At 43.0% G+C, this 24624-nt stretch overlaps 2 protein-coding genes across 6 annotated transcripts in view; one reads left to right on the top strand and one right to left on the bottom strand.

Moving 5' to 3' along the window:
• LOC128839931 (transforming protein RhoA) overlaps window positions 1-20593 on the bottom strand; it is an 81448-nt gene extending 60855 nt beyond the window's left edge. For all 5 annotated transcript variants that reach the window (XM_054033276.1, XM_054033275.1, XM_054033274.1 and 2 more), the window contains exon 1: window positions 20472-20593. The gene's annotated coding sequence lies outside the window, so the exon portion shown is untranslated. The remainder of the gene's footprint in view (window positions 1-20471) is intronic.
• Window positions 20594-20707: 114 nt separating this feature from the next.
• LOC128839934 (probable protein BRICK1) lies at window positions 20708-22962 on the top strand. Its single transcript, XM_054033279.1, has 3 exons — window positions 20708-21175; window positions 21551-21633; window positions 22251-22962. The coding sequence occupies exons 1-3, from the start codon at window positions 21058-21060 to the stop codon at window positions 22275-22277; spliced, it is 228 nt and encodes a 75-aa protein (XP_053889254.1). The 5' UTR covers window positions 20708-21057; the 3' UTR covers window positions 22278-22962.
• Window positions 22963-24624: the final 1662 nt, after the last annotated feature.

Below are 24624 nucleotides of genomic sequence, written 5' to 3'. Positions count from 1 at the left end.
CTGTTTCCCCCTGGAAGGGGGCTGAACTGAGATGGACCAGCTGAAAAGCTTGGGTCAGAGGACTAAAGGGCAGGAAAAGAGCAATGGTAATACAATCAATCATCCCCTCCACTGCTTGAATTAAAAAAGAAAAAGAAAAAAGAACCCTCATGAGTGAGGCACGAAAAGATCACAAGATCTAAAAAAAATTTACTTTTGGAGTATTTGCCTTCTGGGTTGGGAACCTTTAGGATACATAGGGGTCAGTTTTCCATGTGTTTTGCTGCAGCCAGGAAGGTATGATTTTTTTTTGTTTGTTTTTTTTAAATGAAAACAGATTGTCACATACTCATATGACTCTATACACTCGGGCTCTAAGGAAAATACCAGTTATTGTGAGACTCGCAACAGTATCATGACAGCTGGCAAAACAGTCCTTTATTTTACAAAAATCTAGTCCATTGTCTGCAGTCAACATTGTTGATAGTGTTGAACTATTTATTAAGAATGGACCAATCCTGCTACAATTTGTGAAGAAAGTCATGACAAAAACAGATGGAACTATTATAGCCAAAGCAGTCAACATCAAAATAAAGATGTAGAAAATATGCAGCATTTACTGAAACCTGTTTCCATAGTGACCAAATGCAAAAGAACCTTCTCTATTGCGAATACTGTTGAAATCTGGAAACAACTTCAACAAAACTACAGAAAAATTCCAGGCAGTGAAGGAGTGGACAGACTCACTCATTCCACCTCATTTTCTTGCAACACAAAGTATCAGGATACCCTAACTGACAAAGAATATGCTGCTGTGACATGAGCCCCTAATAGTCTATCAATCATGCCAATCATAATCAATGTCAGGGCTAGAGGTGCACCATAAAACAGTACATATTTGTTGCCAAAGCCATAAAGAAAGTCAAACTGCTAAAATGGTGAAAGTCACCAGCTAGGCACCTGGAGCCAGAGTTTGCTAAAGTGCTGAATGGCTTTTAACATCAATACCATCTTTTGAGATGAAAAATAATTTCTTCAGTTGGACTAACATATTCAAAGTTTAGAACCTGACTGGGTATTGAAAAAGCAGAACAGTTTGTCTTAATCTTCTATTTTATAAATAAAAATGAGGTGGGAGATAACAGCTCTTAGTTCTAGAACTTGAAACACATGGAGATCTACACACATATTTATAATGCACAGAAAAAACCTGCATGATCACAGGGGACTTCAATTTGAGTGACATATGATGGAGATCTTGTGTTGCCAGTTGTAAAACATCAGTTTTCTAAACGTTAAACATTATAGTTGACAATTTTCTAACAGATGAAGAGGGACTGATCCTAGAAGTTAATGGTCGCTTAGGAAAAGTGTTCACGATTTGACCACATTTATAATGTGCCAACAGAATGAAGTCCAGACCAGTAATATATATACTTGGTGCTTTAATAGGGACAATTTCACAAAGCTGAAAAAATTATGAGCCAAATCAGCTGGGAGAATGAATTTAATCAGAAAAAATGTGAATGAAAATTTAGAATTGTTGAAAAACATCTTACTAGATGCCCCAAAAGCCACAAATCAACAATTAAGAAGTCTGTGCTGGCTAAAAAACAACCTGCTTTAGAGGTGAAGTAAAGGCAGCAGTAAAAAAACACCCACACATCACAAATGTATATAACCCAGAAGCTAGGAATTGTAGAAAATTGATAAGGGAAGCAAAGGACACAAGGAGAAATCTATGCCCAGCAGAGTTACGGACAAAGGTTTTAAAATATATTATGAACAACTAGAATCCTGATAATGGTACTTAACCATTATTAGATGGAAATGGTAAGTTTATAAATAATAATGCAGAAGTGTTCAATAAATATTTCTGTTTTGTATTTTGGGGGAAAAAAACAGATTTTATAGTCTCATGCGGTGATGATTAAATTAGTAGCTCCTGTTTAACATCCTCTAGAGACACTAAAGTTAGACATTTTAAAATCAACTTCTCTTGGATGCAAGTTATCCAGACTTCTAAAAGAGCTGCATGAGGAGGTTGTTGGACTGTTAGTGTTGTTTTTCAAGAAGTCCTGAAGCACCAAGAAGACTGGAAGAAAGCTAATGTTGTCCCAATTAACAACAAAGATAAACAGGATGATCTAGGTAATTGTAGGCTGTCAGCCTGACATCAACCCCAAGCAAGATAATGGAGCAGCCGATGTGAGACTCAATTAATAAGAACTAAAGGAGGGTAATATAAATAATGCAAATCAACACAGGTTTATGTCAAACTAACTTGCTTTTAATGAGATTATCAATTTGGTTCACAAAGGTAATAGTGTTGATGTAATATACTTAAGACTTCTGTATGAGGTTTGACTTGGTACTGCATGACATTTTGATTAAAAATAGAATGATATAAAGAAAACACGATGCTCGTTAAATTGATTAAAAACTGGCTGAGATCACAAAATGTAACTGTAAATGGGGAATTGCCATCATGCAGGTCTGTTTACAGTGAAGTCCCACATAGATCAGTTTTTGGCCCTATGATATTTAACATTTTTACCAATGACCCAGAATAAAACAAAACCACCACTGATCAAGTTCGCAGATGACACAAAAATTGGGCAGTGGTAAATAACAGGACAGGTCACTGATTCAGAACTATCTAGCTCGCTTGGTAAAGTAGACACAAGCAAACAGTGTGTGTTTTAATACAACCAAGCGTAAACGTGTATATCTGGGAACAAAGAACTCAGGCTGTATTTACAGGATGGGGGACTCTATCCTGGGAAGCAGTGACTTTGAAAGAATTTTGAACATGAGCTCCCAGTGACACACTACGGCCAAAAGAGCTAATGCAATCGTGAGTTGCAAAAACAGTAAGAGTAGAAAGGTTGTTTTACTTTTATACTTGGCACTGGTGAAACCACTCTGTGTCCAGTTCTGGTGCTCACAATATTTAACAATAGGCTCTTCAATCTGGAAGAGAAAGGAATTAACAAAATCCAATGGCTAGAAGTTGAAGCTAGACAAATTCAGACCGGAAATAAGGCCTATGTTTTTAACAGTGAGAATAATTAACCATTGGAACAATTTACCAAGTGTTGTGGTGGATTTCCCACCACTGAATTTTTAAATCAAGATAGGATGTTATTATAAAAGATATGCTTTAGTTATAATCTTCAGAAGTTCTATAGTCTGTGCTATATCGGAGGTCAGACTAGATCACAATAGAATCTATGAATTCAATGATTACACAAAGCTTCCTTTGTTTAGTAAATCTGTTAGCTGTAGATGTGAAACATGTTTTGATAAACTTTTTTAAATGTATCCACACATTTAAGGTAACAACATTTTTTAAAATGTTTGTGCTAAACTGAATTCAACTTTCACTCAAATTCAGGTTGTCACAAATGATAAGTAAATCTTTTATTGCGGGGGAGCTGGTATCAGCCATTCAATTTAGGTTGCCTAATACTTTCCATTACAAAGGATTCTTGCTACATTTTCCTTTAAAAAGCTCTCACACCAGTACTGTTTGCAGCAGGCTTTTGATATTAGACAGAGGGAACACCATCAGACTACAGAAGTGTCTTTTCTTTGCCCCATGAAATTCTAGATTTGGCTGACACACGAAGGGCTAAAAAATGCCATTTGCCTTCTTTCACTTCCGTTCCTCAGAAAAAAATCTGACAACCTTCCAAAATGAACATTTTGAGGCCTGTCACCAGACCAGCAGCAGCAACACACACTGTACTACATTGGGAAAACATGGAAGCTGACAGGAGTTGTAGCAGGGAGAAGCCCCTCACCCTGTTAGCCTTCTGATCCAGCACATTGCTTCAGCAGCACATTTACCCTCAATCCCCTTGGGAGCACCACATAGGGTAGGAGCCTGGAAAAAAGTCACATGCAGTGAGAGAGAGATATGCTGTAGGTCTGGCACCTCCTAAATACTCCTTGGACTCAGTGGCCAATCTTGCTCTGGGGCAGGAGCTCCTCCCATTTTGGAGGCAGGAGAGGCCAGACTCCCGTCCCCTCTTCTGGCAAAATATCCTTTCCCTGTTGCCAGCTAATATAATTAAATCCTATAGCTCAAATAGTAGCAGCCTGTACTGTGGAGCTGACAGTTTGGGGTTCAAGCCCTGATGGTGATTCAGAATGTGGAAGAAGGTGGTTGTTACAGTTGCACAACAGTTTACCTTTTTCTTTAAAAAAAAACAAACAGAAGTTACATAGACAAACTATGCTAAAATAACTCTCGGTTGCAAAGTCAAACTCTCAAAAGTTGGAAAATGAAAGAATTATGGCTGCCTGCACAACTGTAATTCTGACCCATTACAATATAATCTTTAATTGCAGGATCACATTCTGTTTTTTCCACAGGACCCTGGCCTCAGTAAGTGCACAGGTTGGACATGCAAGTTGGCAGAAATAAGGTTTTCAGTTTTTGGCCCTACAATTTTTAAGTTGTATTCTTTTAGCATAATGCTTTATGTGCAACCTATTAAACAAGAAATACTGTACAACAGTCATCATTTTCTAACCTACTGAAAAATGTAGCATTAAGAATTTGAACATTTTAATCACTATAACACTGTAATTACATAAATAAATGTGTATAGTTACAGTGTATTCTTCTGGTTAGCATAAAGGCATACCAGATCTAGTATAAAGGCTATATTTTGTGGTAATCATAAATTGGTATTTTCTTTAGGAAGGTAATGAAGAAGCGCAAACAAAACAATTAAGCTTTCTTTAAATCCAAATTTTCCACTCACTGATTTAAATTATTAGAATTGGACTGAAATAAAATGATTTAAATCAATCCAGCCTGAGCAAGAATGCGACCAGCTCCTTTATGCCTCAGGGGATGCAGGGCCCTTGAGAATAGCTTATTTTCTGAACTAGCGGGGACCACAGGAAAACTGACTCATCTCATCACTTCCTGGGTTGGGCTGCTCCTCTGAAGCTACACATCAGAATAAAAAAATCAAACTACAAAAATCAGAAAGTTATGATTAAATCTCCTGCTGTTTAATGGCCATATCAGAAAGTGAATATTGAGACAATTTTTATAAAAATAAGTTCTTCCTATTTTCTCTTCCCTTGCCTCCCTCAAACGTGCTACTTGGATACATCTAAATAAACAAGATTGCCTCTCCAAATATAATTTTTAGAAACTGGATTTAGAAGTTAGGAGACAAGTTTAGTCCCAGGAGACATATCTGCCAACAAAAAGCAGTTATTTCAAAGTTAGTTTCAATAACATTTGGTGATATTTCCTACTCCTATACAATGTGTACAGCCTTCTGATAGTTTTTCCACAGACAGTTGCTGGAAACCCTGCAGTCTCAGCTCTCATTTCAAACAGATACTCAGTCATAACACAAACGTATCATACTTGCTAATTTCTCATTGTTTGGATAAAATATTTAAAAGCCCATATATTTTAACATATGCACTTTTGATAACCATAATGCTTATTGAATAACTCAGTCATCTTTTCACTACTGATTCTGAGGCTTTTTTAAAAATACATTCTTCTTTAAAGCAACAGGGTAAAAAATAATATTCTGGATGTTTCTGACATTAGTCAGTGAGATGGTTGAGACTTTCCACTCAGTTTGTCTAGACTGGGGAAAAAGATCAAGGTTAGGTTGGGTTAGCGAACTCATTTTAACTTACCCTGATCCACACACAATCATTTTTTCTATGTAGGCAAATCCTGAGTTACAACATACAATTCAGCTAGCACCCAGAATGGCATGCTTTGGATGTGAAGAATTCGCTTGGCTTCTCAACTATTACAGTAATGATTGTAGGACAGCTCACTCTGCTTTCCTTTCACTAACTAATCCATTTTGCAGCTGCCACCTCCACTCTGCTTTGAATGTCATCAGCCATTACCAGAGACCTCATGAATCAATGCATATCCTGCCTTCTCCACTTCTACTGCTGAAAGTGTCTATGCTGAAAGTTCAATGAAATATTAATAAGGGTTCACTGAGGTTTTCAAAATTGATCAAAGATCAATCTTAATGTTTTCAAACAAAAAGCAGTTTCAGAAGTTTCCTTTTTTAAACTTTTAAAAAGAAAACCAATGGTAAGAAGCTAACTATAATGTGCACAAGCAGGAACCCCTCTCCTAAAAACCCTCTCTTTTGTTAATCTCAATGTTAGAAAGAGACATGCAGCCAAGTTATACAGTAAACTGGTTTGTGATCCTACAGTGAATGTTTCAATAGACCCTTTGCAGGGTCTGATTTTGGGCTCATTTGCAGAAATAGAAATTACACGCACTGCCCAGCAGATTTTTAGGGCGTGGCTACACTTGCAGATATAGAGCACTTTGAGTTAAAGCAGCCTTCGTAGAGCGCAGTAGGGAAAGCGCTGTAATCTGTCCACACTGACAGCGCATTGGCGTGGCCACATTAGCAGCTCCTGCAACAGCCACAGAGAGCAGTGCATTGTGGTAGCTATCCCAGCATGCAAGTGGCTGCAACGTGCTTTTCTAACGGGGAGGGGGGTGTGATAGGGAGAGAGAGTGGGTTTTTGGAGGGCTGAGAGTATGTCAGCATGCTGTCTTGTAAGTTCAGACAGCAGCAGACCTCCCCCACCCTCGCCCCCCCGCCTCTCTCTCTCACACAGCATTCCACAGTAATGGTTGCTTTGTCTTGGAGCAGATAAGCATGCTGGCTGTCAAACGGCGTTTTCAAAGGGCATATCCAAAACAATGACAAGAGTGGCCAAATGACTTAAGGGATTATGGGACATTTCCAGAGGCTGATCAGAGTGCGGTAATGCAACACCTCGTTCACACTGATGCTGGGGCACTCCAGCGGGGGCGCATCAAACATTCTACTCGCCGAGATGGAGTACTAGGAGTGCTCTAGCCGTGGAGTCCGAGCGTTCTACGTGCCTTGCCAGTGTGAACGGGTAGTGAGTAGTGCGCCTGGGGCTCTTTTCATGCGCTGTAACTCGCAAGTGTAGCCAAGCCCTTAGGAAGAATAGGTACTTTCCAATACCAACAACCCAAAGACTTGCTACACCACCACAATAATATTGGACTAACAACCATTTTTAAAAGGGTAACATATTACGGCAGCAGCAAGACGCTTTGTTTTTCAGAACTTAAAGATATCTTGCCTGATTTTCAATACTTGACCACAGAATTTTACTCAATATTAGGGAAATGATACCAAGAGTGGGGAAAAAATGAATGAAGTAATAACTGAGGAGCAGCTTTCCAATATAACTGCATTGTAGCTTCCATAGCAGTTATATTGGAAGCATAACACTAGCAAAGGAGGCTGGAAACACAGGAATTGCCAAACCAGATTAGAGACAAGGTACGTTCAGTATAGTGTCCTGTCTCTCACAGTGTCCTGCCCCAGACTGCTTCAGAGGAAGGTGCAACATAATGGACAATAATGGTATAAACAGCCTGTTGGGGAAATTTCTTAACTAATGGAAGTTGGTTTACAAACTTCAAGTTTATATCTCTTTGTTTATTTTTAATCCAAGCTAATTTAACTATGGATATTCTCATTGCCTATATATAGATATACACACACACCCCTAGCCAATCTCTGAATCCCGCTAAGCTCTTGATCCCAGTGACATCAAGGGTAGGTCTACACAGCAGTGTAAGCCTAGTGTTGAGGGACTCAAGTCAGCGGACCTGCATCAGAAAACCCTGGGTTTGAGCATCTACACAGCATTTTAACTCTAGGTTAAGGATTTTCTGAACTGTGCTTGAACCTAGGGCTCTAGCATCCACACTGTGGTGCACAGACCCAAGTCAAAGTAAACTTAACCCAGAGTACCTACCACACCCCCCAGCGTCAATACTCTAGCCCTATGAATGTGTTGCACTGAAGGAAAACTCTACTGCCCACCCTTTTTCCTAACTGTGATGGTACTACTGATGGGACTCAAGTTCCCCTAAGGAGGACACACACTGTATAATGAGCTCATTTGATAGCTGTCCCAGAAGAATGACTGCAGTTTGAGAAGGCTTTATACTGAACTACCATCTTATCTGAGAATTGGGTTCTCCCCCTCTAGACTGAGTCACATTGGCAGGAAAATGCCCACATGCACCTGTTCTGAGGGTAACTAGGCATCAGGCTCCAGGGCTGTCAAACTATGAAAATTAAAACTTTTTGTGATTCTTAATTTTTAAAATGGGACATTGAATGGAAGCATTTGTTTGGTTTTATTTATTTTTATCTGTTTTGAAGTTTGACATAAAATGCAGGTTTCAGAGGAAAAACGCGCACACACACACCTCCAGCCTGGCTGCTGCTGGTTGCAGAGCAGTGAAGTACATCCCCAGGGTGTGGGATGCAGTGTGTTCCAGCACCCCTCGGGATCCCTTATATCTGCCCCGCCACATGCCGGGAGGTAGACATAAGAAATCCATGGGGGGCTGTGGGGAAGTTTTGGGGTTGGCTCCCACTCACTGTCTTGACAGTGCACACAGCCTGGGTGCCCCTGCACATGCAGCCCAGGGATGGGAAGGACGGCCCAGCAGTAAGGGCCAGAGAGGAGGACGGTGACCAAGCACTGTCCTGCAGGGAGGGGTAGCAGGAGAGCTCCCAGCTCAGTGCTGCTGAGGGAGGGATAACCCCCTACATCCCAGCAGCAGGGAGCTGCCTCCCACCTGTCAGCTTTGCTCCCTGCTCCGACCGAGCTCCACACAACAGCAAAGAGGAGCTGGAACAGGAGGTGCCATCACCACAAGAGGAGCAGGAACAGGGAGCACCTTCGGCCAGTCAGTAATGGCACCTCTGGCCGCTGCGCTGGCTGCCTGGAGTGCTGCTCCTCTGCCCCTAGAACTCTAGAATACATCCAGAGGATTTTCAGGACCAGAGTCAAGCCAAAGCTGTGTGCACACAGGAAAGCTATAGGCTTGGACCCTATGTCCCAGGTTAACACAGTCTCGGACCCTAGGTTAACACAATGGGTGTGCGGACGCAAGGGGCAGTTAGGCTTGAGCCCAGGCTCAAATTGCTGTGTTGACATACCTCAACTGGCAATCTGTTCCACAGGTTAATCATTGATGTAAAATTGATTACATTTGCTGCCTTTCAAATGAAAATTTATTATCCCTTTATTGTGATATTATGGGCAGGGGAATACGTGGCACACAATTTATCTTCTCTATCCTATAGAAAATAATGAATCTCTCTATCACAGTCATTTGCTTCTTCTGTAAACTTAATACAAATTTTCAGTCTCTTCATAAGGATTCTGTCTTTTCATGCCTCTAATAATTTTTGTTGCTTATCTCTGAGCTCAATATCTTCTATAGTCTTTCTGAGACAGGTGATGACCACTGGAAAAAAATATTCCATTTAATGGTGTACCACCAATTTATATATTGGCATTAAAATATTTATAGTATATATAATTAGATAGAAAGAAAAGTGTTGGGATATATTTTTCCTGACCACTGCTGCAAATTGTTCAAATGTTTTCATTGAGTTGACTACAATAACTTATGGCCTAAATGACAGTTAATTTAGAAGCCAGTGGGGTGTCTGAGTAGATCAAATTATTCCTTCCATCAGGTATTACTGTGCATTTGTCCACAGTTAACTTCATTTTTCATTCTGTGTCCCAGATACCTGTTCAGTTCTTTCTACCTGAAGTTTTCTCTAGTCTTTGCCATCTGCAAGTTTTGCCACTTTAACCAGCATTCAGAAGCTTCATATAATGCAGAATATAAGGGACCACTTCCTTAGTAGTGTTTCTCACAGACAGGATTTCACGCCTATGCTCCACAGTCTGCACTGACTTCAATTCCTTCTCTGGGTAAGTGTCAGCATTCATAGATTTTTCAGCAAGAAAGGACCTTTAGATCATCAGTATTATACCTGGTGTCAGACTGGGCCACTGAATTGCAACCAGTTACCCTTGTATTGAGCTCAGTAACTTGTGATTGACTAAAGTATCTCTTCCAGAAAGGCTTCCAGTCTTGATTTGAAGACTTCACGATATGGCAAATCCACCACTTCCTTTGGTAGTCTGTTCCATTGGCTAAATCACACTCACTGGTAAATGTTCGTCTTATTTCTAATTTGAATTTTCTGCCTTTAATTTCCAGCCATTGGTTCTTTTCATGCCCTTCCTATTTTCTAAAAGAATCCATTAGTTCTTGGTATTTTCTGTCTGTGAAAGTACTTATACAATAATCAAATCACCTCTTGATCCTCTTTCCAATATGCTAAACAGATTTAAGCCTCTCACTGTAAAGCACCTTTTCCGTCCTCAGATAGTTTTTTTTGGTTCTTCTCTGCACATCTTTTTTTTTTTTTTTCAACATCCCTTTTACAAAATGTTGACACAAGAACAGAATGCAGTATTCCAGTATCAATCACACCAATGCCTCATACAGAGGTAAAAATCACCTCCCTACTCCCACCTCATTACTTTTGTTTATACATCCAAGGATCATATTAGTCCTTTTTGCCACAGCATCGCATTGAGAGCCCACATGGAGATGTTTGTCCATTAGGACCCCGTTTTCAGGGTCACTTCTTTCCAGGATACAGTACTCCATTCCAGGAGTTCCCAAACTGCCGTATGTGTACCACTGGTGGTACATAAGCTTGATGTTCCATCCATTCACTTCACAACAACTTTTTAAGAAGGTGATATGTGAACCAATAAAGTTTTGGAGCCAATGCTCCATTCTTGTAATAATACCTGCATTCTTTGGGCAGTCATTACAGAGCAGTCATTTACTACTCCAGTCTTTTTATCATCCATAATTTTTTTACAGCAGTGATTTTATATTTACTTATAATTGATAAAAAATATTGAATAGTGCAGCCCTACAAGAACTAATCCCTGCAGATCCCCACTAACTCCTTTTTCAACAATAATTCCCCACTGACTTTTTGAGAGGAATCAGTCAGCCAGTTGTTAATCTGTTTAAATGTGTGCTTTATTGATATTGTACAGCACTATTGTTTAAAAATCAGAATGCTGCACGGTACTAAGTCCAAGACATTACAAAAGTCTAGTTTATACCATCACTCATAGTCTCTCTCTCCCAATTTAAGAAAACAGGTTTCAATGGAACTTGAAGACAGGAACTGTTTCCTTGAACCTGACAGCAGCCTATGATAAAGTATGGCATGCTGGTCTTCTGGTAAAACTGTCTAAAGCTCTCCCAGGATGGTTGGTGGACATTGCTGAATTTCTACTTTGTGACAGGCATTTTTGGGTACATGTGGGAGACAGAACAATGCATGGAGAAGGCAATCCAACTGCTTATCCCAAGGCTCTGTGTTTGCATCCACCCTGTGTTCAATCTATGCACAAATGTCCTGTTACTGACTGTCACGCAAATTTATCTATGCCGATGACATCCTAGTCATGCTCTTTCACTGAATGGAGAACATCTTGGTTAAGATGACAGACTACTATAGCAGTTGGAGGCGCCAACCAACTGTGACTAAGACAGTTTTGAGTGTCTTCCACCTCCACAATGCAAGCACTAAATAGGAATTAAATATCTTCCTCAATGGAAAACAACTGAAACACGAGGCAAAACCAGTCTACCTTGTCAAACTGGACTGCTCTTTGACTTTCCATGACCATCTAAAAAAGTCAGGCCAGCAATAATCTAATCAACTAATTAGCTGGTTTGACATGGGACACGGTGCACAGACTTTGCACATTGGCTCTGGCACTGTACTATTCCTCAGTGGAATACTGTGCCCCTGTGTGGTATCATTCGCCTCACACTAAATTGGTTGACGTCAAATTGAACTCAATCACGTATATCAACACAGGTACCTTGCATCTCACTCCTCTCCCACGGCTACCAGTTCTGAACAACACAGCCCCCCCCCCCCCCCCCCCACATTCATCGCAGAGAGTCTATAGCCAGATTGGTGGAAAAGCTACTTGCCTACCCAGGTCTCCCACTGTACATGAACATTTTCAGTCACCCCAGAGCACAACTTACTTTGAGGTGTCCATTGTGGTTTCAACTGCCAGATCTGAATCTGTCAGCAGCAACCTTATGGCACAGTGAGTGGTTGGATAAAGACATTAGGAATAGTTTCCTTGTTGCTGATCCAGCCGTTCAACTTCCTGGATTTGACCTGCCACGTCACCTTTGGACTCTGCTGAACAGGCTCCAAACTGGCCAAGGAATATGCATAGCCAACCTCTAAACATTGGGTCTGCACGACGACCCACTCTTCCCTGTGGCCTTCATCAGTCAATGACGCATGTTGTAGAAGAGTGTCAACTGACTAGATTTCATGGTGGCCTTAGAGCCCTTCATTGTGCTGATGAAGCTGCTGTTGGGTGGCTCGACAAGCACTGCAAACACTAGCAGAAGCAATTTAAAACTGTGAACCCCCTGGTTCTGTGCCTTTCCATACCTTGCACAGTGTCACACATGGACTGTGCATATCAAATTAATGATAATACTACTCAACAAACTGGCGTTGACCAGTTTTATATAATGTATGTCCTTCCTGGCAACTTTTGAGAGCACTCCATGTAATACCATGGAAACTAAGATCATATTAAGCAAAATTAGGTTAATATTGATGTAGTTACAGGGAAGTTGTGCACATTCACTAATGTGTGTGAAGTGAAGTGCTTTTATTAGATTTGCATTCAAGTAAGGAGAAAAAAGTCTGCCTTCTTTCTTTCTACTTTGATCCCTGTATGCAGTACAGTTGTAGCTGTGTCGGTCCCAGGATATTAGAGACACAAGGTGGATGAAGTAAGACTATCGTTTATTGGACCAACTTCTGCTGGTGAGAGAGACAAGCTTTCAAACTACACAAAGCTCTTCTTCAGGTCACCTCACCCACCTTGTTACTCTCATCCCTGACACTACTAGTACACCTGCATTACAGACAAGGACTTGAGGATAAACCTTTTAGATGCATCACCTCAACTCCTTTGACCGCCTCCTACTTTCTGGTACTTATCTTCTCTTGCTGAGAGCAGACAGACCCATAGGAGAAAAGGCTATTTAACAGTCACTGTGGTTCTTGGAGACAATTGCATTTTTGTATTCACATTTGTAGAATGACACTTCCCACTGCAGCAACATTGAGCTTCTAGAAAAGCAGCGCCTGTCTGGACCACATGCGTATCCCCTCATAGCACTAAAAGTTCAGAGGCAAGATTACAAGAAGTCATGAAGTCCCCCACCCAACCCAATTCTTCTGCTAAACTGCAGAGTCCCATAAGGTTAGAAGTCTGTGGAAGAGGGGAAGGTGCCTGGATATTATGAATATGCAAAGGTAACACTTTCAACCTAGTTACCATGGTAATTAGTCTTCCTTCCAGGCAGCCTCTGAATATTCTTTTTGTAGGAGTACAGCTAGCAGTACAATCCCCCAGGAAGTGGGCTGAGGATTTCTAATTCTAAACAAGGACTAGAGAACCGTTTGCCTAAAGCAAGCATCAGATTGAGATGCCAAATTGAGAAAACGGTGCTGCATAAACGTGCATACAGAACTCCAGATAGCAGTTCTCTAGGTTTCTATGATGGAAACATTAGAGGGTTGCTATCAATGCCATCTTAACCGTAAATTGAAAGAAAACTCAGGCACCAACAACCTCCCCAAACCAAACCAATAACATAGTCCATTTCAATAAACTTTCCGTGGAAATGCTATTCCCCTTACATTTTACGTAATCTTTTGGAGTTAAGACTAAGGCTTCCAGGAAGTCATTTACACCAATCAGTAAAAACTCAAAGCACACTTAAAATCTAGGATATGGGGCCTTGTTTCTTCCTCATAAAAGAGAGGTTTTGGAGGAAAAATGATAGTTACTTACCCGTAACCAGAGTTCTTCGAGATGAACTCTGCATATTCAGACTCCCTGCCCACTGCCCCCACCTCCTGGGACCAATGCTGCAGCGGGGGCAGGGGGTGTGTGGTGGGGGAATTGAGGCAGTCAGAGCACCAAGCCCTCTCTTATATCCTGCCCTCAGTGTGTGCTCCAACACTGAGGGGAGGACATGAGTGTCCCAGTGGGCATTGCTTGTATACGTTCCACTGCCCAAGCTACGCTGGCTGGAGCAACCCATAGTGCAGAGGACACTACGAGAACTAGGAGATTAACTGTCTGGTTTAGGCAAAACTGACACTACTTTAGGTAAAAACGTTGGACAATGATGCAAGACAACTTTATCCCTATATCTTCCATTGTTGTATGTAGTGGTGTTGTAGACATGTTGGCTTCAAGATATTAGAGGTCAAGATGGGTGAACATCCATCTTTTATTGGAGCAACTTTTGTTGGAGAGAGAGAGAGAGCTTCCAAGCTACACAATGCTGAAGAAAAGCTTTGAAAGCTTGTCTCTCTCACCAACAAAAGTTGGACCAATAAAATATTACCTCACCCACCCTGTCTCTCTAACTTTATCCCTGTGATACATATAGTGAAAGAAGGATCTGTTGTGAAAGGCTGTAAGTCACTCACCCGTCTCAAAAAGTTCTCTTTAGCAACAGGTAGAATAAAGAGCCCTCAACCAGAGGTTCAAAAATGAACCAATTAACTTTGTCAGTGCCACAATGAGATACGACAGCAAGAGCGCTTTTCTAATCTATGAAAAGTCATTAACCAGTCCTTTGAGGAATCTTTTAACAGATGATAGCTAAGAGTTCTTTAAGAGGACATCCATGAAGCATTCAATAAATATTTCTGTTGTGTATGTGGAAAAAAGCCAAAATGATATAACCATATTCTAGTGATTTCTTTTATCCTTTTCAGGCTGATTTCAAACCTGATTATGGAATACAGACTATACCCAAGGCAAAAGGTGGCTGACCATCTAGCAATGGTATAAGTATCTCACTTATAGTTATACTTGGAAATTGGCAGGTTTTGAGGTATATAAATGACTCAGCTGGGGTATCCTGAATGGTCCTTCAATGAGTTTGCTCCGTCCCCACAAAGAGTGGGGAGGGATAGCTCAGTGGTTTGAGCATTGGCCTGCTAAACCCAGGGTTATGAGTTCAATCCTTGAGGGGGCCACTTAGGGATCTGGGGCAAAGTCAGTACTTGGTCCTGCTAGTGAAGGCAGGGGGCTGGACTCAATGACCTTTCAGGGTCCCTTCCAGTTCTAGGAGATCGGATATCTCCATATATTAAATATTAGAGTTTCCAGAAGGCAATGTTAAGCAGCTGATTCATTGATTCCAAGGCCAAAAGGGACCACAGTTTTCATCTAGTCTGACCTTCTGTATACATAAGCCATGACTTCCCTCTTCCCCCCAAAAAACCCTAGGACATCTCTTCTTAAAAAATATCCAATCTTGATTTAAAAATGGTCAGTGATAGAGACTCCACTGTGACTCTCGGTACATTGCATCTTGCATCTGAAGAAGTGAGGTTCTTACCCACGAAAGCTTATGCTCCCAGTACTTCTGTTAGTCTTAAAGGTGCCACAGGACCCTCTGTTGCTTTTTACAGATTCAGACTAACACGGCTACCCCTCTGATACTCTCGGTACATTATTTCAACTAGTTATCCTATTTATCTGTCTTCATATCTATGAAGTGCTCCTTGTTATGGTAACTGATCATCTCACAACCACCCTTCACTGCACCCAGACTCTGTGATGTCATTACTCTGCCTCTGATTGGGAAAGATGTTTAGATTTAAGTAAACAGGCTACAACTCAACCCAGATAAGACTGATGTGATACTTGTTGATCAGCAGAGAACAGGAAGAAGTGGTGTCAGCACCATTACTGAAGGAGCATGATTAGCTTCCACTAAAATTGATTGTAGCTGTGTCTCTTATTGGATCCTCAAGTAGTTGTGATGGTATGTGGGATGGTTCATCAGCTACAACCAGCCAAGACAGCTATTCCTTTCTAATGCAAACTTCACAACCTTTATCTAGACCGTTGTTACCTCCAGGTTAAAGTACTGCAATGCATTCTATTTAAGGCTATGCTAGAAGACCACTCAGAAGCTTCAGTTATTGAAGAATGCTGCAGCTATTTATTTTAGGTTTGTCAGGGCACCTATCACAGCAGTGGATTGAACTGCTCAAGTATCTGCAACAGCTGCCTGTTCATTTCCAGATTCAATCCAAAGTGCTAGCAATGATCTTATCTGTTTTTGGTACAGCAGCAGAGTGGTTGGGGCTTTAGAGAAAGGGATGAAAAAAAAAGCTCTCAATCTTGCACTATTGTCTGCATACTATACTGGTATAATGAAAGCTGCACAAGCCCCCCATGCCCCACCTCACCCAGAGTGGATACAGTAACATCACTAAAGAAGTGTTTTATACTGACAGTTATTTCCATATGGGAAAGGTAATGAGCTGTACTGGTATCAGGCACCTTTATATTAATAAAACTGCATCCACTTGAGGGTTTTTACCAGTATAACTATTAACAATACCCCCTAACTGAAATAATTACATTGGTATAAAAATTGTGTGTAAACCAGACCTTATTAAAAAAAAAAAGTGTATAAATGCAGAAAGGGGGATTGGTAACAGCACGATTGAATAGAAAAGGGAATGGAAAACAACATGACTGAGAAGAAAAGTTCCAAATATGCCACTGATTCTGAGATTTATTTTTTCACCCTTTTGGTAAAGATTTTGAGTCACCTACTTTGTTAGTACTACTTTAATGAGTTGAAGGTCAAAAGACCTTTTGAAAAAATGTATTTTAAGGAGGGACTTGAAAGACGAGAGAGAAGACATGGCAGGCTGACTTAAGAAAGGGGAGGAGTTTAGGAATAAGGAGCTGCAGACGAAGTGGCTCACAGACTTGCGTGAGTGGACATTAAAGGCTTCTCTTATAAAAGAAAGTGGCACCAGGCTTTTATTTTAGTTTAAAAGCAATTACTTATAAACCTAAATAACTTAACCTAAAGAGGGGAGGGGGAGAAGCACACATTCTTAAAAGCTTGTGCCTCCACAGCTACACTGCTATTTTCAGAAAGTTGGCTAGCTTGGAGATGCTTACATGTGTTGCAATCATGCATCCTGATCAGAGTGTAGACATACTGCTAGATGTTTGAATCTTGGAACAAAGTTTTAGAGGAGGTCCAGACTAACCCTTACAAATATGTTAACTACCTCAAATAATCTGATAATTAACTATAGGTAAAAAAAACAAAAACTTTAAACAAGCCCTAAGCGATAGAGAAGCATGTCTCAGGCCAAGTGGATGGGGAAGATAAGAGCATCCAGGTTGTTATAAAGCTTTGCAGAGAACAAGATGCTTAAATTTAACATAGAAGGTAAAGGAAAGCTTGAAAGATTTGAAGAGGGACTTACTGTGGTCAGCGCAGTAGGCAAAGTCAATGGAGAGTTTGAGAGCTGGGGTGTTCCATCCTGGCAACATGGCCAAAGAGCAAGCAACATCACTTTTGAATATAATGAGTGAATGAAGGAAAGCCAGATCTCTGATTTTCTGCAAAATGTCAATCTTGCATACCACTTTACATATGAAGTGGTGTTGTAGCCGCATTGGTCCCATGATATTCAAGACACATGGTGGGTGAATTAATATCTTTTATTGGACCAACTTCTGTTGGTGAGTTGGTCCCATAAAAGATATTACATCACCCATCTTGTCTCTCAAACCACTTTATGCTCAGGATTTGGCACGGACAGCACATATGGAATGTCTCTAGCTGCTCCAAGTCTGCCTGTCAGAGGGTGCAGATTTCTGACTTGTATAATGATAAAGTTAGTACACAGGTTTGACAGATCCTGAACTTGTCTCAGTGCAAAGATGTTTTTGCATCCAAAAGCGAGATATGGAGTTGATGCAGAAAGCAGGGAGAACTATTTCTCAAGAAATGTCTGGCTTGCTGCAATTGTTTCAACTCTCCTTGCGGCCAGGTAGAGAGGAAGACATTGCAGTAGTCAAAATGAGAAAGTCAGGGCTTGGGCAGATTCTAGAAATTATGTCAAGGAAAAATTGGCAGGATTTGGAGGCGTGTAAATGGTTTGAGGAAACAGATAAGAGGGGAGCTGAAGATAAAAAGGTTGAGAGACAGGCGGGGAAGCCAGAGCAATTGAGAAGGGAGGGGGAAAAGAGTTCATTTTTGCCATTTTTTGTTTCACTTGATGCCAAAGCACCCTTTAAGCCCTGGAATGATCAGAGACCAGGTTATCTGAAGTGCAGTTGCTAGTCCTACACCCAGGTGGTCATTAAGATCAGTTGGGGGTGTTTTTAATTGTCTGTTTCTTCAGCGCAGGGTCCCTGCCTTTGGCACTCACTCCATATGGCAATCTGCAAGAGCTTGGGTTTGATGAGCTATGGGGGATAATGCAAGATTTACTTTGTTTAGTTGAACACCCTATTAAGCATTCCCATGAAAACTTCCTGAAATGAAATGTTGACTGTTCTAATTTTTTTATATCTCAGCCCAAGTCAGAACTGCCCTTATGCTCCAGAATTAAGAGTTTCAGTCTACAATGCTAGTGCTCTGGTGACAGTCAGAAAGGGGGTGGAGTTTGCTACAACAGATCAGCTCACCTGCAGAAAAACAGCAAAAATTTCCAAGCAGGGTCCTTCCAGGGAGGTACAGACTTGACACTGGTCTCAACAAGTAAACATTGTACTTCCAAAGTACAGGCTGGTAATTTGAGTCATGGAAAACTTGGGTATTAAGTTGTTACACGTCTTAAGTATTATCATCTTCAAGTTTGGGTATTTTTGAGAGTCAAAAAGTAAGACTACAGTTTTATCTTTTAAAAACCTATGTCATTTAGATTATCTAAACACCAGATAATGTTTTATTTGCTCTATATTAGAAATAAGCCTTTCACCCCATAGCTAGATTTTTGTGAGTAATCAAGTTTTTCCTGAAGCCTTCATGACTTGCAATATGAGAAAGTGAGGCTTAACGGATCTGAAGAGACCCCCCACTGCTCCTCACATATCTACCTACTTATTGTGGGGGTGTCAGGGAAGAGAAGTCCTAGAAGAAAAACAAGAGCTGGGAATTGAGTGAAAAAAATTAAGACATTATAGATAGGTCAAATGTTGATAAATCTGATCCTTTATAATCAAAATTTACCCTGACTGAGCAACAGTACTTTCAAATATACCTCTACCTCGATACAACGCTGTCCTCAGGAGCCAAAAAATCTTCCCGTGTTATAGGTGAAACCGCGTTATACTGAACTTGCTTTGATCCACTGGAGTGCACAGCCCTGCCCACCCAGACCATTGCTTTACCGCATTATATCAGAATTCGTGTTATATCGGGTCGCGTTATACCGGGGTAGAGGTGTATCTTCCATGACAAAACTCATTGCTCTAGCCACTGTACTAAAGTCTTGAAGTTTCTCACTTACTTTCATCTCACACTGGAAGAAATGATTAATAATCAAAGGACATATTGAGCAGCAATCAATTTCAGCTATATTTAATGTAAGGCTGTTATGCCATTTGCAGCTGACAGTACTTCCCTGCACCTTTAAAATTCAATTGTATTTAAAACTGAACTCTATGATAGCAATACACACTTAAATGTCTTTGTGAGCTTAACGAGGACCTGCTACAAAAACCTAACATGTTCCAGTTATATACACACTATGAAATAAAATTATCTGTGTAGCAAACACAGTACTAACACAAGAAACCAACTTCCTACATCCACTGAAATAGCAATTTTCACAGTTAACTCACTATGTAATTACAGCAAATATATACCCCACCACGCAAAAAACATTTACTCAAGGATACAGAACCACCACCACCACCACCTAAATGTCCCTGTGCTCATAAAGAATCCTATTATGGCTTTCATGCCTGTTTTCTTTAAGTAAAGGACACGCTCAAAGTAGTTTACTAAAGGCTGATCCCCACACAAAGTTAAACCAGTACAACTTCTGTATGTACACAAGATCCATGTTTGAAAAATATTCTCACTACCAAGCCCCTTCAGAGACGTCACCCTTTCTTCAACAAAAACAGAAATCCAGAGAAATTTAACATACGATTACTATTAAACTGGACCTAAAGCAAAAACTGAAACTATAGCTGTTTAGCCTGGAACAGAGAAGAATCAGACTAGTGAGCCCTCAAACTTTCCCATAAGGGGTCACGAATTTTAGTAGCGAATTAGCACATGGACACCTCCCCATCCTATTCACGATTCCACAGATCCAGCTCTCACCCATGACACTGGCACATCCCAGAGCCCGGGGGCGAAAAGCAGAGAGCGACCCCTGCCCACCCCTGAAGTATCAACCACTAGGCTCGTAGGAAGACAAGACAACGATTTCTGCCCCTGTAACTCCCCATACCCCACCCACGGGTCTCACACACCCCCTTCAGAGAGAAGGGAAACACCCCTTCGCCCCCGGTTTCCCACCAGGGTGGGGCATCCCGGGGATCCTGTCCCCAGGGCCTTGCACTCTCGAACCGCAGAAGGGGGGAGGGGCGCGCCAGGATACGGCCGAAAGGCGCCAGCCCCTGAGCGCGAGGGGAAAGCAAGCCCAGTCCACGCCCGGTACCTGCAGGCCCGACTCGGTCTCGCCTCGCTAACGCCGCTTCCTGCTCTACGGGCCCCCCGAGCTGCAGTAGCAGCGAACGGCAACAGGCGGGGCAGAACGTGCGCGCCCACAGGAAAACAGAGCAGCACAGCGCGTGCGCGCCGCCGCCGCCACCTGAGCCAATCAGCGCAGTTGGCGAAAGGGCTGCCGGGAAGCGGCGCTATAAAAGTCCGGGAGCTATTTACGCCGCCTGTACCCACTACCGTTCTTGCGCCTGCGCACTTGGGCCGAGAAGGATCGAGGCTGATAGGGGAAGGGAGCCGCGTGCGGGACAGGATCCTGGACTGGGAGTTGGTGGGGGTCTTCTAACAACGGGAAAGCGGGAGCGCCGCACGGCCCGGCTGGTGTTATCTGGGTCTGGCACTTGGAGTCGGCAACTTGGGCGGGGCCAGAGCTGCGGGGGTGGGGCTCTGTCCTGTACGGGAAGCCGCTCTCCGTGCCTCCAGGCCCCTTGGTGATCCGTGCCTTGCACCCGCGCAGTGCGGCAGGGGGCTGGGCGCGCGGCGCAGCAGAGGGCGGGGCTGGGCGCGGGGTGACTGCGGCGGCCATGTCGCTGCAAGAGGATCCGGTGCAGCGCGAGATCCACCAGGACTGGGCCAACCGCGAGTACATCGAAGTGATCACCAGCTCCATCAAGAAAATTGCGGATTTCCTCAACTCCTTTGGTGCGTGCGCGCCCGGCCCGGCTCCTCCCTCAGGCCCGGCTCGGTCCGCCTCCTCCCTCCGGTTCCCCCCGGCCGGCTCTACCCCCAGACTTGGCCTGGCTCCACCTTCACCCCTCGACTCCATCCCCCATCTCCCCAGTAAGGTCCGTGCCGGCTCCACCTTCGTCCCCAGCCACCCTCCCCAGTTCGACCCTCCGGCCCGGCTCTAGCCTCCATCCTCCCAGGTCCGGCTCCACCGCCCCCCCTCCGGCCGCCGCGCTCTGTTCGGGCGGGTTCTGGGGTTGGAGCTCCCCGAGGGGCGGGGGGCACCTGTCCTGGCCGGGTACCGCGGGGCCTGAGCCCGGTGCAGCCCGTGACCCGACCCTTCTCCCGCAGACATGTCCTGCCGCTCCCGGCTCGCTACCCTTAACGAGAAGCTGACCGCGCTGGAGCGACGGATCGAGTACATCGAGGCCAGGGTGAGGGGTAGAGCAGGGGAGGTGACACCAGGAGACAGCCCCGGCGTGGGAGGAGGGGTTGCCCAGCGAGTAGCTCGGTGCAGAGCTCAGCCCACGCTTAGCAGCTCAGGGATAGCCGGGGCCTTGCTGTTCAAGCCCCCCTGCGGCTTTTACCCCATCTCCAGTGGGTATTGCCCTGCTATCCTCCCCACCTTTCCCCACCCCCAGCTAGGCAGTAACACTGTGCCCAGCACCACCCGCCAGCTAATCTGCTCTTTACAAAGGGGGGGGGATGTGTGGGACTCCCACATAGAGCCCTGCTCTGCTAGTTGTAACCGGGGGGTGATGTTGCAGGCCTTTCTCCTGAACAGTAGTGCTGGAGCTCCTGCCCTCTACGCTCTGGTGGGCATCCCAGCAGTACTTACATTGGGGCATTGGTTTTGGCCAACACGGCTGGAGAGAGAACTGAGATCTTGGTGAATTGGTGACACTGGTCTGGGGAGGACTTCTGCCCTTCCCAGCCTTGCTGCGAGGGATGACTTTTACCCAATTCCCAGTGTACGGGAACTCATTAACTTTCTCTGAGTGGGCAGACTGGCTAGCCCTTGGTGACTGCAGGCTGTGCTCTCCTTTGGCAGGTAACAAAGGGCGAAACTCTGACCTAATTGCAGAAGGCTGGTGGGGAGCTGACCTGGAGATGATTGTGCGGCTGTGCCAGAGTTGACTGTCAGACATCTGATTTCTTCATTACTTCTTATTGGTGACAGGACTTCAGCTTGTTTGTGAGATGCAATATCCCTGCCTTCAAGTGCATGGCTCCAGGGTGACTCCAGAGGAAATTGATAAAATGCAAATGAGCATGTTGAATTCAGTTTGTGCAGACAGATTCATGCAGCTGTCAAATACTCCTGCACCCCTTAATCTCTCTCTCATTCCCAGCTGTGCATGTAGAACGCCTACATTTTGCAGCTGCAGAATCTCTCTGGCCAAAAGTCGCTTTGTGGGAAGAAAACTTCTCTTGGGAGCTGACTGGCTGAGGAAGTGGGTGTCCATGCTATTGGCGGGCCACTCCTCTGGTGGTTTCAGTTCCTTTAGCAAACACTGCAACTTATATCTCTTAGCAAAAATGTCAAATATATCCATCCTTCCAGTCTGCGAGCAGAGCAGTACATGTGCAGTCTGTGGTTGGCAGGGTGAGGCAGGGGAATAGGTAATGTGCCAAGATAAACTCTCTGGGCAGGGTGGGTTTCAGAGCTTTCTGTGTCTTTTGTATTCTGTAATGTCACATGGGGAGTGTCTTTCATTTGTGTTTCAACAATAAATTGCCTCTGCTGATGGGGTCTGAGCTGATCTATAGCTAGAGGTCATTGTCTGGGATGCAGGGGCGGGCCATGAAGTGCAGATGGCCAAGAGGAGTCACAATGGCCTGTTACTGTAAGAGATGCAGTTGCCTCTTGCTATTCTTCTCTTCTTTTCCTCCTCCACCAAATTCCGCTCCAGTGGGCTTGACTCCTACTTCCCTAAAATGATTAGTAGTGATCAGGGATCCTAGTTTTCTGTGATTTTTTTAAAAAAACAAAACTAAATTCTATGCTGAAGGGTTCTTTGCAATTGTGGGCCCTACTTCTATTCCTCTCTCCATTCACGTATCCAGGCAGAGTTCCTCTGAGCCACATCCACTGGCTCCCTTGACACATTCAAGGAGCAGTGGGCCCTGTCTGGGGCTCTCTGCTCTGTGTACCCGTCAGGTTCCCTAATTTTGACTCTTTGACCGTCACACCTATCCCTGTTTTTTCTTTTGTTGTCCCCTGTACTGATTTGTGTCCCAGGTTGAGTAGCTCCTCCCTTTAGGCTGGAGGAGGGGCCTTTAGCCATGGGTGGGTTTGTGCCTGCCCACTTCCCAGAACCCAGCAGGACCACTCTCTTACAGTGTCAGGACTGTCTTTTTCCCCAGATAGTGAGAATGTGCTAATGAAATTTGTTGATGATAGAAAGTTGGGAGGCATCATGAATACTGAGGAGGATCGAAATATTATACAGGAAGATCTGGATGATTGTGAACACTGGAGTAATACACATGGGATGAAATTCTATAACACTTAAGTGTGCAAAGTCTGACAGTAAGAATTTCTATTACAAGCTGGAGACTCGTCACTTGGAAATGACAGAAGGAGAGACCTGGATGTGTTGGTTAACCACAGGATGACTATGAGCCATGGCTGCAAAAAAGGCAAATGTGATCCTAGGATGTATCAGGCAAGGCATTTCCAGTGAAGATAGAGAAGTATTAATGCTATTGTACAAGCTACTGGTAAGATCTCATTTGGAATACTGTGTACAGTTCTGGTCACCCATGTTCAAGAATGATAAACTCAAAACTGGAACAGGTGCAAAGAAGAGATAGTAGGATGATCAGGAAAATGGAGGGGCCTGTCTTATGAAAAGAGACTGGAAGAGCTTGGCTTGTTTAGCTTAGCAAAATGGTGGCTGGAAGGGGATCTCATTGCTCTCTCTAAACACATTGGGGGTAAACACCAGGAAGGGTGAAGAGCTAGTTAAGCTAAAGGACTATTAGGACAAGAACAAATGGATATAAACTAGTCATGAACAAATTCAGGCTGGAAATGAGAAAAAGCTTTCTAATGGTCAGGGTGAATGTTCCCTCTATTTTTTTCCATCCATGTCTGGAATAAATGTTATGTGCAGCAAGGTATGTGTGGTTGTGCACCACCAGTAGAAACAAAAAACCTAGATAGAATATATATTTTTTTTAAAGTTAAATGGGGATAATTACTCCAGCCAAGACAGATTAGGCATTTTAGAACTCACTGCTCAAAGAATTAAATTTAAGTGCAAGAGAAATAAAAATTGACTTGCATAGAGCAGTCAAAACACTATAAAATAACACACTTTGTAAGAATAAAATTACAGAGAATATATGTGCATTGCAGGAGGTAACAAGAAGTACCAACAACAATAATACAAGTATGTGTTGGGAGGTGAGTGTGACAT

This window comes from Malaclemys terrapin, chromosome 7 (assembly GCF_027887155.1).
Source record: "Malaclemys terrapin pileata isolate rMalTer1 chromosome 7, rMalTer1.hap1, whole genome shotgun sequence".
Classification (NCBI taxonomy): Eukaryota; Metazoa; Chordata; order Testudines; family Emydidae; genus Malaclemys; species Malaclemys terrapin.
Note: the sequence above shows the minus strand (reverse complement) of the source record. Positions and strands in the feature narration are given on the sequence as shown.

Excerpts from the sequence above, each read along its gene's own strand:
- LOC128839934 (XM_054033279.1), top strand. The coding sequence starts at position 21,058 with ATGTCGCTGCAAGAGGATCCGGTGCAGCGCGAGATCCACCAGGACTGG. Across the intron at positions 21,176-21,550 it reads GGATTTCCTCAACTCCTTTG|ACATGTCCTGCCGCTCCCGG; the intron begins GTGCGTGCGCGC and ends CTTCTCCCGCAG. Across the intron at positions 21,634-22,250 it reads TCGAGTACATCGAGGCCAGG|GTAACAAAGGGCGAAACTCT; the intron begins GTGAGGGGTAGA and ends CTCCTTTGGCAG.